This window comes from Mytilus edulis, chromosome 12 (assembly GCF_963676685.1).
Source record: "Mytilus edulis chromosome 12, xbMytEdul2.2, whole genome shotgun sequence".
Classification (NCBI taxonomy): Eukaryota; Metazoa; Mollusca; class Bivalvia; order Mytilida; family Mytilidae; genus Mytilus; species Mytilus edulis.
In genome coordinates this window covers 19,471,436-19,485,130 of record NC_092355.1, presented here as the reverse complement: position 1 = coordinate 19,485,130, position 13,695 = coordinate 19,471,436, and the positions used below count along the sequence as shown (strand labels likewise).

Sequence of the window (13,695 nt, the reverse complement as noted above, 5' to 3'; positions counted from 1 at the left end):
TTTCATCAAAAAATGAATAATTGGGGTTCTTTGTTATGCCAAATCTAACCGTGTATTTAGATTCTTAATTTTTTCTTAGTTTGATTTTAACAAAAATTGAATTCTTGGGGTTCTTTGATATGCTGAATCTAAACATGTACTTAGATTTTTGATTATGGGCCCTTTTCAAGTTGGTCCAAATCGGGGTCCAAAATTAAACTTTGTTTGATTTCAACAAAAATTGAATAAATGGGGTTCTTCAATATGCTGAATCTAACCATCTATTTAGATTTTTAATATATATATGCCCGGTTATCAAATTGGTCCACATTGAGGTCTAAAGGGTCTAAAATTGAACATTATTTGATTTCATCAAAAATTGAAATCTTGGGGTTCTATGATATGCTGAATCTAACCATGAATTTAGATTTTGGATATTGGACCATAATAGGTAAATGTCCAATTTAAAAAAATTTTAAGTTTTTAAGTTTTAGTTCTTAGACCACATTCATTCTGTGTCAAAAACCTATGTTGTGTCAACTATTTAATCACAATCCAAATTCAGAGCTGTATCAAGCTTAAATGTTGTGTCCATACTTGCCCCAACTGTTCAGGGTTCGACCTCTGTGGTTGTATAAAGTTGCGCCCTGCTGAGCATCTGGTTTTATATTGTGAACAATTTTATCTCATTGTCATATTTTATATTTTTCAGTTGTGATAACCTGCAAGAGCTAATAATAACAGAAAATTTACTATCAGTGAGTATATTTTCATTGATTTAATCACTATAAATTTTACTGCTTTAACAGTACTTTAAAGTTTCAGACTCTCCCAAAAAACATTTAATCAATTCACTGCTATCTGCACCATGGGCTATGATTGCCAATGAGACAACTATCCAACAAGGTTCAAATAAGCAATTATAGGCAACCATACGGTCTGTAACAAAAGAAAAAAAATATACTGTTATAACGAAGACATAAAAAAATATGAAACTATTGAATTGAGAAAAGTAACAATCCTGCTAATTATCTTAATCTGTGAAGAAAAAAACAACAAGTAATGATATGTTGATAATGTGGATTGAAAAAAAATGTGTTTATAATTTTTCAGGATTTGCCAATTTCAATTGGGAAATTAAAAAGTATGACAGTTTTTAATGTAGACAGAAACAGACTGACAGACATCCCTGTAGAAATTGGTAAATGCCTACGACTGAATGTGTTATCACTACGAGACAACAGATTGTTGAGGTTGCCACAGGAATTAGGAAGATTGGAAGATTTACATGTCTTAGATGTGTCCGGAAATAGGTATAGAATCAAAACAAAATATTATCAGGTTAAGGTGGTACCTAACACTACAGGGAGATAACTCTGTAAAGTCAGCTAAACCTTTTAATTACATTGTGTTGTAAAATGAATATAAAGCTTCTCAATGATCAAAATTGGTGTTTGTCAAACTGCTATATAACCAGTGTAATTTTTCTGACAAAACGGTTGGTTCAAAATTTTTGAAATTTTTATATTTTTGTTCAAAGTAAATACTTTGACAAAATTTTATGAAAATTAAACGAGCCAAATTAATTTTAGTGAAAGCGTTGGGTACCACCTTAAAACTATTTAGTGAAGGTGTTCAGAAAAAAAAAAAGACTGGGAAAACAAAAAGGGTTCCAATGATACCATTTACTAGATATATTGTACAGATATATATTTTGTCATATTATGATTCAGAATACATGTATACATGTATGTTTACATGTGTCTAACCAATTATGTCTGAAGTAAGATGAATGAGTATGACAATGTTAGTATTGAAAAATCTATCCGATTTGTGACGCTCCTTCCTTATTGCAATAAATCTGTTCCTTTGATAAGAAACACATAAAAGTTCTACTTTTAGAAAAAAATGAGTCTTCATAGGAAACATGTTAAATTGTTATTGGTGCAATTTCCAAACATGAAGAGGATTTCTTTTTAGAGAAAATTTTGTTTTACAATATTCAAGTTCTATGTATTTTAACTAGTAAAGTAGCAAACATAAGTTGCTTTTATAGTATATTGCTTACTACATTTAATGAGTCATAATGTGACATGATTTGAAAGATAAATCTGACTTAAGATTTTCCTTTTTGTTTCAGGTTAGAATATTTACCTATAACTGTAGCTAATTTAAATCTGAAAGCTTTGTGGTTGTCTGAGAACCAGGCAAAACCCATGTTAAAATTCCAGACAGATTTTGATGAGAGAACTGGGCAACAAGTCCTGACATGTTTTCTGTTACCCCAGCAGGATTTCCACACAGAAAGTATGGGTAGGTTTTATGGTTATAAATTTTCATAGTTTTTGATATTAAAGAAGTAAACATTAAAAAAGTTTACCATGTCCGTTAGTATGCCTCAAAATTGGTTTTGCTTCAATAACTTAAGTTTTCCTAAACAAAATATGATGTAACTTACACACCATGCTTGTGACCACAAAAGTAGATCAATTTTGAATTTTGTTGGCGTCACTTTTACCTTTCTATAGTTATGCCCATTAGTTCTCTAACTTGAGCTTGCCTCAATAAATCTAATACACAATGCTTATTGCCAGAAACTACGATCATGTATGAATTTAGGTAGCATCATTTTTATTGTTCTTGAGTTATGTTCCTTGATAACATTATATGCAACAAAAGGACACATTTCCCATTTATGTTTCTTAATCCTATGAAAATGAAATTTATCAACAGTATTACATGTTTTCACTTTATTTGACAGAGAATTTATTGCGTGGTAGTACAACAACCGACCAAGACAGTCGACTAAGTGATCATATTGAAAGACATAGAGACAGTAAAATCCACTTTGATGTACCAAAAGAAGATGACACAGACACAGAAAGTGAAGGGGTTAGTTTGATCTTGATTGTGCTGTTATGAAATATACTTTTATTCATGCATCTGTATTGAGATGAAGGTCATTCTTTAAAGGAGCAAGTAGCTCCAAGAATTTGATACTACCTCTCCATACATACGATTGTTTTACAGATAGATATTTTTTAAAAAGCCAGAGGTCGTACAACACTACAATTTCAGATGTAATTTTGAAGAGACAACATGTTATCTATGCCTTCTTTTCTCTTTTTGATCATATTTAGTGGTCCGTCAACTTCTCAAGTTCTGTGTTTGAAGGCTGTAGGAACTAAGCTTGTGCTTCAGAACAGTCTTTATGTAAATCTAAATATTACTATTGAATGCCAATTATACTGTATAGAGGATTATTTTCGGGGATGTAAAATTTCGCGATTTTCATTGAATAAATATACAAAATATTTTGGCGGTTATTATTTTGGAGGATGCAAAACTTTTATCAATACCTTTGCATGTGCTGTTTTAAAATGACGGAATTTATTTTTGCGGTTTTGTTCTATATGCAAAAATAAGCAAAAATTTGAACCCTGCAATAATAACCAGTATACGGTATTACAAATGCAATGTATGAAATGTTAAATACATAATCAAACTTTAGCTGTTTTTTTGGTTCTGATTTTTGCCTTTTCTTTTTTTTCCTCCAAAACTGGTGCAATAGATATAAAGAAAAGTTATTATTCACTAGGATGCAATGCAAACTGCTTTTAAATCCTTTCAATTCTATTATCTGCAAAATAATGCTATGGAGCACAGCTTCATTATTCAGCAGCTTAAAAAGAATTTCTCATCTTTATACATTGTTATTGAGAGTTGGGTGGCTTTCTTCATGTGAGAAAATAGGGGGGATTTTGTTCCTAAAAATCGAGTATTACCTTTATATTTGATGCTAAGACTGTTGATGCTCTTCATTCCTTCAAATGAACTTAAGGTGGTACCTAACACTACAGGGAGATAACTCTGTAAAATCAGTTAAACGTTTAAATTACGTTGTGTTAAGGGAATACTAAGCTTCTCAATGATCAAAATAAGTGCTATATAACTGCTATATAACCTGTGTAATTTTTCTGATAAAACGGTTGGTTCAAATTTTTTGAAATTTTTATATTTTTGTAAAACGGTCAAAGTAAATACTTTGTCAAAATTTAAAGAAAATTAAACGAGCCAAATTAATTTTAGTTAAAGTGTTGGGTACCACCTTAAAATGAATATAAAATGTTTATTTTATTACAAATTACTTTAAATTTTTTGCATTATCTTTATTATAGCATGTTTTGGCATAAAAATCCAATGGTTGTTTATGGGTACTGCATGTGAATGATTCTATGCTTTATTGCATTGTTCTATCTTGTATATTTTCTGTATATATAGAGCCATTTCCAGAGGCATGATACTCCTCACCCTAAAGATCTTAAGAAACGCTTCTTGAAAGGAAAAACATCTATTGATGGCCACGTCATTCCACATCAGGAAAAGAAAAAGGAGGTAATGTTTAAACAAGGATTTATCTATTTAAATGCTACCTTGAAAATTATACATTATTAAATTGTTTACCTCATATTCTTGGATCATGTTAAGTTTATGTGATACTTGTAATAAAGCTTTATATTTAGGACTATCAACATAATATCAATGGTTGGTAAAGATGGTGAGGCATTTCAGTGTGTGCACTCTTGTTGAAAAAATATACTGTAAACCAACTAATTTTCACGAGCGATTTATTTTCGCGACTTTCACAAGTAGAAACATATTGCGAAAATAAATCGTTGCGAATATGAAAAACTTGTATATTTTCATTTAACCACATTGAAGAAAGATGAGAATCGCTAAAATAAATCGCCGCGAAATGAATTAGTATAGGCTAAACGCGAAATAGAGTATATGGAAAAATAAGTATTTGAAATTTTAACAAGTAACCTTTAACATTCTGTTATGTGGCCTCATGCTTTACTGTAAAATGAATTTTCAGATTTACTAATTCAGTTATCATCAAGTAGAACCTCACAGTTTATGTGAAAAAAACTTTTTGGGATACTCTGTTTTCAGTACTTGCAATATTTTTTTGTTTCAGGATCTAGTTTTTATGCCATCACGAGACAATGATCCCAGATGGTCTATGACTATTGATGTAGAAAAACCACATACAGAAAAGAAGAGTCCTCACCAATCAGAACATCCACCTGTTATAAAAGGTAAGCTAATGCTTAACTCAAAATGAGTATAACAATATTAAATAACGGTTTTATGATTAAGTGACACAGCTATTGTACTAGGCAGAGTGTTTCATTATTGAGAGGGGCTCGGAGGGGTCCTGATCCTGGAATCCCAGGCTTAAAAACAGAAAATCCTGAGGTCCCGAATTTAAAGAAATTTAAAACCAGACATACCTAAATTCTAAAAAAGAATTCCCAGATACTGAAAGTATCTATCCTGAAATCCAGAGCTTAAAAACATCTGATCATAAGGTAGTGTAAAAGGTCCTGTCCCCCCTAATCTTTCCTGTCAACACTGAGGTTGTGAATTTTAACCCAGGACGTGACAGTCTTAATTGACTAGGATTACCAGTTTTCCTTCTGAATGCCATGGTTCTCTCCAATTACTCTGGTTTCCTAATTGGATACAAATAGACCAGAATTATAGTCTACAGCTGAATGTGAAATTAACAATCGCCTTCTATTTGTATTTTCATGGATATCTGATTTTGTGTTTTTTTGTACATGTTGCAAGTCTTCTTACAGGCCTACTCCATTGAACATGTAGTTATGCTTGAAACACAAAATTAAAGAAAAAGTTGTATCCAAGGAATAATAAATGAATCTTTTTATTGATTTTCGTATTTTTACTTCAGCTCCAGAATTAGAGGGACCACCTCGTTACCATGGACCCTCTGATCATAGACACAAACAGGAGAGTGAGGAGGAAGATGAAAGAGAGCATGCTAAAGAAACACAGCCTCTTATCAAGGAGGTCATTATCTCTGAGGCACCCAAGGTCACTTATGAGGAGCATAATGGTTACTATGACGACCAAGTAGAGGAAGAAACACACGAGAAGAGTGAAACGGAGCACGAGAGGCAAGATCAGGATAAAGAGGAATATTCAGATTCTGATGAGGTATTTTGAAAGTTTTGTAAATTAAGAAATAAATGCAATGTTAATGTTAGTAGTTGAAATAATATCTATCATTAAATAATTTAATTTTGGATGTAACGCGTCTTCTGATTGGCTGACGTTATTTTGTTATGAGCCCATAGACATAATTTAGTCATGTGACCGTGACGTCATCAACGTTTTTTCATGGTTTTCTACGGTTTAAAATGGAATTTAGAATTAAATTATAAGAAATGACTAATATTTTTTCTATCCTTTTCGAAATAACATAAAAAATGTGGTGCACACTGTTAAATAACCTGCGCGTAGAAGAAATATTACAGTCATTCCTTAATTAATTAATTCAGTGTCACATCATGTTTTTTTGTCTTTCGGTTTGAAAGAGCACAAAGAACATAGATATATGTAATTAGATATGGAAACTTGTTTATGACAGTTTCTTGCTGATACTAGGTTACACCATCAGAATTTGAATAGAATAATGAAATATAAACAAGGAGACAGCTATCCACTGAAGCCCAAATGCCAGGGAAGTTAACATCTATATGTAACTGTAGCGTCTTCAAGAATGAGCAAAATCCATACTGTACAGTTAGTAGTAAGGATTTCAAGATAACAAAATATCAAATTATCTTAAAAACAAAACAACTGATGTGGGTTGAAGTAATAATAACATAAGGTGATAATCAGTTATGGGAGACAGCAAGCAATGAAAACCACTGGTTTACAGGCCTTGTTGTTTTGAAGAATGTGGTGGGTTAAAACATGTTTGTCAGAGCTTTAAAAGATGATTTATCAAAAGCACATTGATAAAATATGTTTATAGTCAATTTACTGACAATTTGATATGTATGCCCTTCTTAATTAGCTTCTTCAATATCGGATAGGTTCATATTTTATTAAAACCAACATATGATCTTTCTCTTTAGGAAAATGGGTACAGAGAAAAAGTTGTTGGATTTGATGTAAAAACGGAAGAAAACACAGAAAGAACAACCGGCCTACGCCGAAGAGACACACCCTACTACAAGAAAAACAAAAGGGTTAACCTTAAGGATGAACAATCTAGGGATAAAGTACTGGAAATCTTGGCACAGATTGCTGCAAAGAAGGACGGAGGAGAAACACAGGTTGGATAGATTAAAAATCTTTCATTGATTTAATTAAAAAGCTGTACCCGTGTTTGCTAATTTTATGGCAACCTAAATATTGAACTCTTCATTCATACATTAATTATTTAGTTACAAAACTCTACACATGTGTATCAATTTTCTGGAAACTTTTTAATTATTCATTCATTGATGAGTCAATATTCAAAATGTGTTTACTGTAAAAAGTTATAACATATATGCTGTTGTATACTATGCATAATGTGGTTTTGAAAGAAAACTTGTGAATATAAATGTTGTTTTAAGAAGACACTTGAAATGAATAATTAGTGGGTTGGTTGTAATTTACATAAAAGAAATATTTTTTCTAGAGTGAGTAACCCATATTCGCCTCAAAATTCGTTCTTTTCCACTTACATCCAACATACATTCGAATATTTGGAACTTTTTATGTAGGTTTAAGAAATTTTATTATATGAAAAAAAGGTTTGTTAAAGGAAACGTCTTCAAAACATTGGTTAATAGTTCTAAAAATTAACGCAAACTCAAGAGGAAATCAAGTTGTTCGTGTACCATGGGGGACACATTTTCGCCGCAATGTATAATATGACCATCCTCATTATCCTGGTATATTAGAAAAATGAATGTTTGCATTTACATGAATTAGCTTGAGAGATCATTCCTATACGGTTTTTATGCCCCACCTACGATAGTAGAGGGGCATTATGTTTTCTGGTCTGTGCGTCCGTTCGTCTGTTCGTTCGTCCGTCCGTTCGTTCGTCCGTCTGTCCCGCTTCAGGTTTAAGTTTTTGGTCAAGGTAGTTTTTGATGAAGTTGAAGTCCAATCGACTTCAAACTTAGTAAACATGTTCCCTATGATATGATCTTTTTAATTTTAAGGCCAAATTAGAGGGCTTACCACAATTTCACGGTCCACTGAACATAGAAAATGATAGTGCGAGTGGGGCATTCGTGTACTAGCCTACTAGGGACACATTCTTGTTATACCATATTTTCACTTAAAGACTGTGCATTATTGCCATATTAATCTTACATAATTGCCAAAATTAAAAAACACCTGGGTATTTCTTTATTTGTGCGAATAACCTTGGAAATGGGGTAAAGAGGAATTATCAATTGTTGGAACATTACAAACAGTCTTTAACATCTATTTAGGCAAGTATTGGGTAAAGGAACACAAATTTTTCAGAAAAAATAGCAAAATGGCGAAAATGTGTCCACGGCGATTATGCGCCGCCCACTCTACAGCAGAATTATAAAGAAGTTTGAAAATTTAATGATATTTAGTGGATGTAGATTTTTTGAATGACCATGTGAACATTTTTAACAGAGTGACAGTGCTGATGGTGAAAACAAGGAACCAGAAATGGAAACTGAGCTAATAAAGATCCAGATAAACAGACAACCAGGTCAAGGTCTGGGCATCTCCATTGCTGGTGGCAGAGGTTCTACTCCATTCAAGGGAGACGATGAGGTCAGTGTTAAAACCTCTCTGTCAACATTTGAAAATTGTGTCATTTGAAGATTTAAACCAAATTTTTATAAAATAAATTCAGCATTTTTCTGTTGAGGATAAATGATATTTTTGTTCAAATGATATATTTGAAAAGTATTTTTGAAGCATTCTTTGTCATTTATAAAATATTATGCACACATAAGTCCAACCAGTATCAGGTTAAAATGTGGTTTCAAGTTATTAACCATGAAGTTGTTGTCAAATCTATGTAAACCTTGGTACACATATTCACTGTGTTATCAACTTAAAAGGATACATATGTGCAAATTTATAATTTTGATTCTGATTTTGATTTTTATAGTGTGATCAGGACATGGTGTTCTATGGACACATTATTGTTAAAATATACTTTCTATACACAAAAAATGCCATAATTGTAAGGATTATCATTCATAAGCATTAATATTGTTTCTTTATGTCTATCCCTAATCATTATATGTAACATGCCCTTCATGGGCCAATAATTATACCCCACGCAACGGGTTGCGGAGGGTATAATGTTTTTGACCCGTCCGTCCATCCGTCAGTCCGTTCGTCAGTCGTGTTTCTTGTCATCGGAACTCTTCTCAAACCACACAACAGAATTTCACGAAACCTTTTCAGATAATAAGGACATACTATGTAGTTGTGCATATCGACGGGAAATTGCGATTCAATTTTTTTTCTAGGAGTTGCGCCCCTTTGAATTTATTTACTTTAATGTACTACTGCAACAGTTTGTCATCGCAACTCCTCTCAAACCACACAACAGAATTTCTAATAAGGACATACTATGTAGTTGTGCATATCGACGGGAAATTGCGATTCAATTTTTTTTCTTGGAGTTACGCCCCTTTGAACTTATTTACTTTAATGTACTACTGCAACAGTTTGTCATCGCAACTCCTTTGAAACTACACAACAGAATTTCATGAAACTTTGTAGATAATAAGGACATACTACGTAGATGTGCATATCGACAGGATATTATGATTCAATTTTTTTCCAGGAGTTACACCCCTTTGAACTTATTTGCTTTAATGTACTGCTGCAACAGTTCGTCATCGCAATTTCTCTGAAACCATACAATAGAATTTCATGAAACTTTGTAGATAATAAGGACATGCTATGTAGATGTGCATATTGATAGGAAATTACGATTTTTTTTCTTTTTAGGAGTTATGCTCCTTTGAACTTATTTGCTTCAATGTACTTCTGCAACAGTTTGTAATCGCAACTCCTCTGAAACCACACAACAGAATTTCATAAAACTTTATAGATAATAAGGACATACTATGTAGATGTGCATATTGACAGAAAATTATGTTTCAATTTTTTTTTCTTATACAATTTTCTTTTCTTACACTTATTTCATTTCTCAAATGACAATGTGGGGACGGTGGGGTATGTGAGCGCGCTCACTAAGGTTCTTTAATTTGTTTATCAAAATGTTCATATTTATACATATTACTGACTTTTTTTCAGAGTGTGTTTATTTCGAGAGTTTCTGAAGATGGTCCTGCAGCAGCTGCTGGTGTCACAGTCGGAGATAAGTTACTTTCAGTAAGATTATATTTATTCTACGTTTTTCTTGCTGCACTTTTGTTAATATTAAAAGATTAAAGTTTTGACCCTAATTTCACAGTCCACTGAACATAGAATATGATAGTGCGAGTAGGGCATCCGCGTACTATGGACACATTCTTGTTTTCTACGTTTTTTTTCTTGGTGCATTCATGTTTACTGGTTATGCTTATCTGGAGTATTTATTGAATTTTCAATCCCATATATAATCATGCTGCATCAAAATTCAGACCCCAAAGCTGTGATGGTACTGATTATATTTCATGAGTTAAAGACTTAGGGTGAACACACATGAAGGGGGTAAACTGAAGAAGAACTAACATCTGACCTACAGAAAACAAGTCCACAAAACACTACACAGAAAGTTATAGATTTTTGGGATTCCAAATTTTAGTTTGAAATTAATTGTAAATTCAAATTAATTTATTAATTAAACTAAAACTCAAGGCACTTTAGAAATGGGATGACAACATTTTTAATCAATTTCACATTTAATTTAGTGTACAGAAAAGTATTTTTCAAGTCCCATAGTTAAAATGAGAAGTGCTTAATCTGGGTCCTATGTATGTTTTGATTGTACAACCCTAACATTATTCTTCAGGTAAATGGTGTGAACCTGATTGATGCTGACCACTATGACGCAGTAGATGTACTTAAGTCCAGCGGAAATAATATAACAATGGTTCTTGGGAGAGAGAAATTAGTAGAACCAAAGGAAGAGGTACATTTAAATATTATCTTTCTAATTGACAACTGAGGGCCATGGGGGTTTTACACATTTGCATATAGTTTACAATGGATCGCATTGAATGTGTAAGTATGTCACAGAATATAAGTTCCGTCATAATATTTATTCCAAAGACAATTTATTATGTAACAAAAATTATATGATATTTATTCCATCAGCATAATAAAAGGACCTATGCCTCAGAATTTTTATCACATAAAACAATTCCAATAGGATGTTTTATTACATAATAAATTATCTTTGGAATAAATATTATGGTAGAAATTTCATCTTATGACTGGTATAACAGTTTGACTTTGATCATTTTGACTTTTATCATTTTGACATTACTCATTAAAATGAAAAAAATATTTGTTATACTCATCAACATATAAGATAATTTCCTGTTATCAGTGGAACAAATATAATACAGATGGAAAAAGTATTCCATGACACAATTTCTGCAGAACAAATATTATTATGATATTGTTTCCCTCAGGAACAAATATTATTAGGAACAAATATACGTTGACAGGTAGAGGTTATATCTTTGGTTAGCTTGCTCGCTAGCTGAACCGTGTAGACATTGTTAGGTAAGGTATAATACCCTCCTTATAAAGTAGCCTAGTCATACAGACAGTTAGATTGGTTATATGTCGAACTAATGTACTCTTAATGGAGGGAAGTTTACCTAATTATCCTTATGATGACTTCACGGTTCAGCATGCACCCTAACTAAAAGATATTACCTCTACCTACATACTCAATGCAATCGGCTGTAAAGGAGATTTTGGTATACGTTAATAAGATGAATACCCATGGACATAGAAAAAAAAGATATTCAGAGGTCAAAAATTAAAAAATGGCATGCAGTTTTTAATCATCTAGCGATTTATTTTCACCACTTTCGCGAGTAGAAAAATATTGTGAATATGTAAAACTCGGATATATCTTTATATAATTAATAAACTACATCAAATAAAGTTCTGACACCTGAAATGGGCTAATAAGGGCTGAACGCAAGTTTAAGTACCTGAGAAAATAAGTTAGATAGCACAAATAAAACTTTCATAAAAAAAAAAAAAAAAAAAAAAAAAAAAAAAAAACGAATTACCCCCCCTTGCATTTCTACCAGGAAGTAGAAAACATGTTTGTATTTTTTTGGCGTAACTGTTTACATTTTTTCTCTATTTATAGGAACCAAAAGAGGAAGAAGAGGAACCGACAACAGGATTTGCTACAGTTTCGTTTGAACAAGAACCTGGAACAGAAGTTTATGGAGAGGTATTGTATGAGTTTGCTTCATAAATCTGGATGAAATTGAAAGTTTTGCTTAAAGTTGGATAACTTAGTTATGACTATTCCTTTAAAAAGTATGTTGGAGAGTAAGAAGGGACTTTCAAAATATCCCTACTACCAAGAACAATTTTTCAGATAATTTTATACAATGGTAATAGACACATAATGAAAAAAAGACCCATGACCCACATTCAATAATTAAACTTCCATTCCTACCCTCTGCATACTTTTAATAGAATAGCCCTTAGTTTTTCACAAATCTGGATAAAATTAGTTAGATTGCTTTACTAATCTGGAAAAAATTAGTTGGTTTAGTTAAAAACTAGATAAAATTAGTTTCTTCAAAAATCTGGATTAGATTAGTTTCTGTACAAAATCAATTCTTTACAAAACTGTATTAAGTTTGTCAGATTTTGATTTAATGAAGCAAAGTTTTTGATAATGTCCCTCCTTTATCTATAATTATTATTGACAAGTTTTTTGGTAATAATTTTTATGAAGTTTTTCTAAAGATTCTCAGGATAAATTACCTAGGTTTAAAAAAAAGTTAATTAGGCGGAAACGGACTATATAAGGATATAAAGAAATTTTAAATAATTTAAATATGAAACTTTGTTTAATAGCATGCATTCTGATATCAGAACATTTATAGTCTTCTAATATTTTTTTCAATTTCAGAAAATTTCGACAACATTACTACGTGATCATACAGGGTTAGGATTCAGTATTGCAGGTGGTCGTGGATCAATACCATTTAAAGGCAATGATCAGGTTTGTATCAAGACCAGCTGCTTATTATATTATACACATATCACTTAAAAGATTCTACCATAAAAAGCTATAAGCATCCTAAAAAACTGGCTTGAAGCTTTTACAAAAAAAAATTTAAAGAAAAAAAATTCTTTTATTTTGTGATTAGCCTTTTCTTTTTTCTTTTTTTTTAAAGAAGATGACGTTTTATTGGTTTGATAAATTTTTATTGATATTAGAAACTTCAATATGTTGTATAATTAATGAGCTTGTCTATTGCTAAATATGAAATTGATGTAAGCTTTGAAATGCACGCTGGACACATGCTTTGACATTTGTTTGCTCACAATACTTTCTTCAATCTTATTTTTCTATCATGTTGGTAAAATATTCCAAATTTTAGGAAGGGGAAAATTGAGATGGTTCTTTCAACTTCTTTGATACAATATTTCCTTAGAAATATACAGAAAACCTAGTTTGCTTTCCTATCATAACATTTTCCTAAACCAGTTTGATCTTTGTAAATACAGGGGAGGATCCCAACCCAAGAGAAAGGAGGGGGTTCCAACCATATATGCAAATGCACTGATTGTCAAAAAACAAGGGAGATTCCATTTGTCTGTCAACACTGTCCTCTACTCATTAAAAGGAAGTAAAATTGATTAATTTGAAAACATGAAAACAAAACTGAAAAGTGGTAATTTGAAGTT

At 31.8% G+C, this 13,695-nt stretch overlaps 1 protein-coding gene across 1 annotated transcript in view; it reads left to right on the top strand.

Annotated features, from left to right (window-relative positions):
- LOC139497977 (protein scribble homolog) overlaps positions 1 to 13,695 on the top strand; it is an 81,815-nt gene that overhangs the window by 28,675 nt on the left and 39,445 nt on the right. The window contains exons 9-21 of the mRNA XM_071286232.1: positions 692 to 737; positions 1,093 to 1,292; positions 2,120 to 2,292; positions 2,741 to 2,871; positions 4,261 to 4,374; positions 4,961 to 5,081; positions 5,738 to 6,003; positions 6,930 to 7,130; positions 8,461 to 8,604; positions 10,111 to 10,188; positions 10,811 to 10,930; positions 12,134 to 12,220; positions 12,914 to 13,006. Of these exons, the coding sequence (XP_071142333.1) occupies positions 692 to 737; positions 1,093 to 1,292; positions 2,120 to 2,292; positions 2,741 to 2,871; positions 4,261 to 4,374; positions 4,961 to 5,081; positions 5,738 to 6,003; positions 6,930 to 7,130; positions 8,461 to 8,604; positions 10,111 to 10,188; positions 10,811 to 10,930; positions 12,134 to 12,220; positions 12,914 to 13,006 (1,774 nt within the window). The remainder of the gene's footprint in view (positions 1 to 691; positions 738 to 1,092; positions 1,293 to 2,119; positions 2,293 to 2,740; positions 2,872 to 4,260; positions 4,375 to 4,960; positions 5,082 to 5,737; positions 6,004 to 6,929; positions 7,131 to 8,460; positions 8,605 to 10,110; positions 10,189 to 10,810; positions 10,931 to 12,133; positions 12,221 to 12,913; positions 13,007 to 13,695) is intronic.